The following is a 4,493-nucleotide window of genomic DNA, read 5'->3' on the forward strand; positions in this document are numbered from 1 at the left end:
TATAAAAATAAAAATTACAAATGAAGATAAAACAATATATGTATAATAGACTATCTTGTTTCTCAATCTTTTCTAATGTACAGTAATAATAATTCCCCTGTATTTTGACCATCAGAATGGCTGGACATTTGACCCTCTACTAGTTTTTGATCCAGCATGGAACAAGCAGGGCCACGCCTAAGGCGGGTGGTTATATTTCCGAGAAGAATGCCGAAAATTAGTCTTTGAACTAATCTGAATACTGTATATAACCATTGCCAATGTATTATGCAGAAGTTAAGATCTGTGCACATTTTTTCAAGCCATTTTCCGCGCAAATTTGAGCTAGCTTTCAAGGCAACATCCACATTCCACGACGAATAAACTGGCATTTTAGTAATGCCTGTAGTAGTAGTAGTAGTAGGTCCCAGATAGTTCCATGGATCTAATAATTAACATGTAAATTAATGCACTTTATTTAAAATAGTGTTGATTGTTTGTCTAATGTTTGAAATATTATTATTATAGTTTGTATATGCCTAGGCCTAAACTAGGGGCCTAGGTCGCGCCAGGCAGTTAGTATTCCGTATTCTCAACATACATACAGTACTCAGCAGTACTGCACTAAATGCTAGGCTATGCCTACACAGGTAAGACAAGTTGGTATTAAACAAACCTATTTAACGCCACTATAAGATCACCACTTCCAAGACTTCCTTATCCATACCAGCAAACATATCTTTTTGAAAGATTCATTCTTCAAAAATGCCTTCGACTTATTTTACTATTATTATTGAATATTTTCGCCAGTCCTAATTTTTCAATTTTCCGCCCGCGACGACCATTCTCATCAGTTGGCTAATGTCGTTACCAGCTCGTTACGGTTGAGTGAATCAGCTGACTCCCTTACTAGTGCAAATTTCCGAAATAAAAACTGGGGCAAATCGTTATTTTACACATAATTGAGACATTTTCATAAGTGAAAACCCATATAAATGAAAAGAACGGCCAAATTTACATTGGAATATCTAAAGTTTGTCTCTTATACACATCTAGATGTGTATAAGAGACAGATAATAGACTATCTTGTTCATCAGTCTTTTATAATGTACAGTAATAATAATGCCCCTGTATTTTGTCTTTGACCATCAAAATGGCTGGACATTTGACCCTCTACTAGTTTTTGATCCAGCATGGAACAAGCAGGGCCACGCCTAAGGCGGGACACTGTACATGAAGTTCAGAAAGCAAAATAAATTGAATACAAGCTTGGTTTCCAGTATAGTTTAGTGATTTAATGCCAGTTCACTCCATGATGCAGATTGATGTTACAGTTGCCTTATTTATTGTTTTATACAGTAGTACAAATTCACAAAATTTACAGCATTAATTTTGAAAAGAAGCCCCCCCCCCTCCACCTTTACTGTACTTTGCAAAAGTAGCCTCGAAAAGAAGCCCATCTCGAAAAGATAGAGCAGCTTAGCTCATTCAGCTAATCTGGTGGTAACCACTGTGTGTGCACTGAACCGTGAAGATCTCTAGGTCCCCAGTTTCAATTCCCATCGCTGCCTCTCCTTGTGTTTCAGCTGGAAGGCTGAAATACAAGTTAAAAGTAGCGCACTGTCTTTCGGATGAGACGTTTAAGCCATTGGTTACATGTGCATTATGGCCCATGTGCACGTTAAAGTACGCAGTACACTCTTCGGAAAACAGTAGTTGATTATCTCCCGGTGTACTGCCCAATCACCACCAGAAGGACCCCGCTGGAAATAAGTCTTAGACTTTCATGGGCTATCCTTTACACCGAATAAATCCAATCCAATCCAAGAAAGCCCATGCAAAGTTCGTAAAGAAATGAAGCCCAGGGTTTCAATTCAAGGTTTTACAGTAGGCCTAGATATACTGTATGTATGTATATTCATTTTTGGAATCAATTATAAAAGCAAAGATGTATTAAATATTGATTAAAGAAGCCTTCCAAGTCTCTAAATTATTTTGTTACTATGTTGGACAAATTTGTTTCCACTAATGAAAGGATGCTCATTATGCAGCTGTTAGTTATACTGTATGATGCAATAGTCAGAACATACAGTATAACCCCCTGGAAAGAAGGTGCAGATTAATGCTGAAGCAAGAACATTTGTGGTTACCAGACTCGTGGGGAATATATCTTCGGCACAAAATTTTGCCTAGAAGTCTGTCCGTGCATTTTGAAAAATAAGGGCCGATTTCCATGCATATTTTGCCGAAAATTAGGCTTTGACCAAATCTTAATATATAACCAATGCAATTGTGCAGCAATTAAGATTCAGCGCACCTATTTTCCCAGCGAATTTCCGTGCAAATTTGAGCTGATTTTGTAGATATCCTCTGCGCAATTAAAAACCTTTTACAGTATCATGGTTATGCACCTCTAGATGGCTGCAAATGGCACTCATGACCTAAGTTTGATTAAAATTTTCTTTCTCTTTTCATCTTTAAATGATTTTGAGAAATTAGGAATTCTTCACTGTGTTGTAAATGATTTAATACTTCAAGTCACTGTTTGCCAGTGATTTATTGTATTGTTTTATTAACTACTTATGAAATTGTTTTTTGAATAAATCAACAATACATGGTAATATTTTGTTTGTACTACAGAAGAAGATCCAAAATAAAAGTGTCCCCTTACTAGGATGTCCAATAGAGGTGCTGTCCCCTAATAGGGTTTGGCTGTGTTTTATGTACTTTACCTTCATTTTGTGGTCCAAAAATGCTTCTCCTTATAGGGGTGTCCCAAAGGAAGGGTTCTACTGTATTGTGAAACAGCATAAGTGAGAAGTATGCCCTTACATTAAATCAATGCATTAATAAAAAAAAATATGATAACAAATTAAGAAGCTGGTTAAAATTTGTAGAGATTATGGAGGCGAGATTGGAACAATGGAGGATGCAGAAGACAAACAGGACACCACAAACCAGAAGGCAACCAACTGATAGGAAAAAGCTACCTTGCGGCAAAGAATTGAGTAGTTTTAAAACACAACAAAAAGGTCAAATGTCAAGAAGCGTTCCAAGTTCAAGGAGGAAACAAAGGTCAAAACAGGAGGATAGGTCAGCACAGGGACAAAGGTCTGTACTAGCTCTACGGTCAAAACAACAGGATGTTCATCAACGCAAAGAGACAAGCTCCGATCTAACCATGAGGTAGGCAATATACCTATTGTATTTGAATATTAACTAATACTGTATTCAAATTTGTTAATAGTATGTCACTCACATTACAGACAATGAAAATTGATTGTGTTACTTTGTGAAAACTATAAAAAAAAGTGTTAAAATATGCGCTGTTGTTGTGTAAGTCTTTTTTTATGGTAAAGAATACAAAAGTGCCTGACAAATCAATAACAAGCTTATTTTCATGTACTTTTGTGTTTTAATGAACTAACACAATCTACTTTTATATCTAAACATATAGCATGGTAAAGGGGGAAATGAATTATTACTGATAGATACCATAATAAAAAAAAAATAATAAAAATCTTTACATTGATTGGTGCCATATTTTGTCTTTATTAGAGAAAAACTTGAAGCCTGGCTTGTTGAGAAAAAAAAGCGAATAGAATTTGAAAAAGCACAGATTAAGATTCGACGATGGAACAGTAATAAGAGGAAGCTAGCAGTGAGCCGTCTGGATTGGCAGCCAGACACAAGCTTCAAACTATGAGACATTGTAACAAGCAAATACCGGGAGTACTATGGTCAAGAAAAAGCTTGTAAGTTAACTCCTGGTCAACTCCTTTGTCCTGCTGATACAACTCAAAGGGAAGCGATAAATTTAAAGGAAAATGTCATGACAGAAATCAATTCAGTTAAAATGAGTTTGGAGGAAGAAGGACTTGAGACGATAAGAGTGTCTTCAGGTGATCTCATCAATTTTTGGATATTTGCACTTTGGTAAATGAAAACAAGACTGAGAAAAATAGAAGGTAAATTCATAGCAAAACATTGTACTGCTGGAGTACAGACATTCAGTACTAGTGCCCTAATTTTTTATTTATTTTTTTTAAATGGAGCAAATAAGAAAATTATATTCAAAGTTAAGTCTCGAGAGTGCCATTTTTGGCAATTTTAAGGTGTAATGATCATATTCTACTGTATTGATTAGCAGTGCATGTTTAAGAAGAGTTCTATGGTTTTTTGTTTTTTTTTGCAATGTTAAATAATGTGCAGCAACAAATATTTGGTCCATGAGTATGAACTGTCTCTTATACACATCTAGATGTGTATAAGAGACAGGGCTAGAAATATTGAAAACCTCGAATTAAAGCCCAGTGTAATGTAACTTCATGGCTGGACCCCAATGGAAAATAATCCATCTGTTTTGGATTAATTGGGTCGTCCTGAATCTAGTCTTTTTTTATATTTCTCTGTAGGCTAGGCCCTGGCCCTATTTTTTATTTGGATTCGAAACAGGGGTGGCGCCACCCGGGGAGGGGGGCGCCAGCGGGGGGCTTAAACGTCCCCCGCCACAC

The 4,493-nt window shown here is 36.4% G+C and overlaps 1 protein-coding gene across 5 annotated transcripts in view; it reads left to right on the forward strand.

Annotated features, from left to right (window-relative positions):
- LOC117107693 overlaps window positions 1–3,881 on the forward strand; it is a 17,290-nt gene extending 13,409 nt beyond the window's left edge. For 4 of the 5 annotated variants that reach the window (XM_033249428.1, XM_033249429.1, XM_033249427.1 and 1 more), the window contains exons 2-3: window positions 2,877–3,165; window positions 3,538–3,881. In XM_033249428.1, coding sequence (XP_033105319.1) covers window positions 2,882–3,165; window positions 3,538–3,685 — 432 coding nt within the window. In that variant the 5' untranslated portion in view covers window positions 2,877–2,881 and the 3' untranslated portion in view covers window positions 3,686–3,881. Of the gene's footprint in view, window positions 1–2,856; window positions 3,166–3,537 lie in introns of all 5 variants that reach the window. The other variant, XM_033249425.1, reaches the window with a different exon arrangement.
- The last annotated feature ends 612 nt before the right edge of the window (window positions 3,882–4,493 follow it).

Source organism: Anneissia japonica, unplaced genomic scaffold, assembly GCF_011630105.1.
Source record: "Anneissia japonica isolate Jap-2015-1 unplaced genomic scaffold, ASM1163010v1 scaffold2188_len52844_cov111, whole genome shotgun sequence".
NCBI lineage: Eukaryota > Metazoa > Echinodermata > Crinoidea > Comatulida > Comatulidae > Anneissia > Anneissia japonica.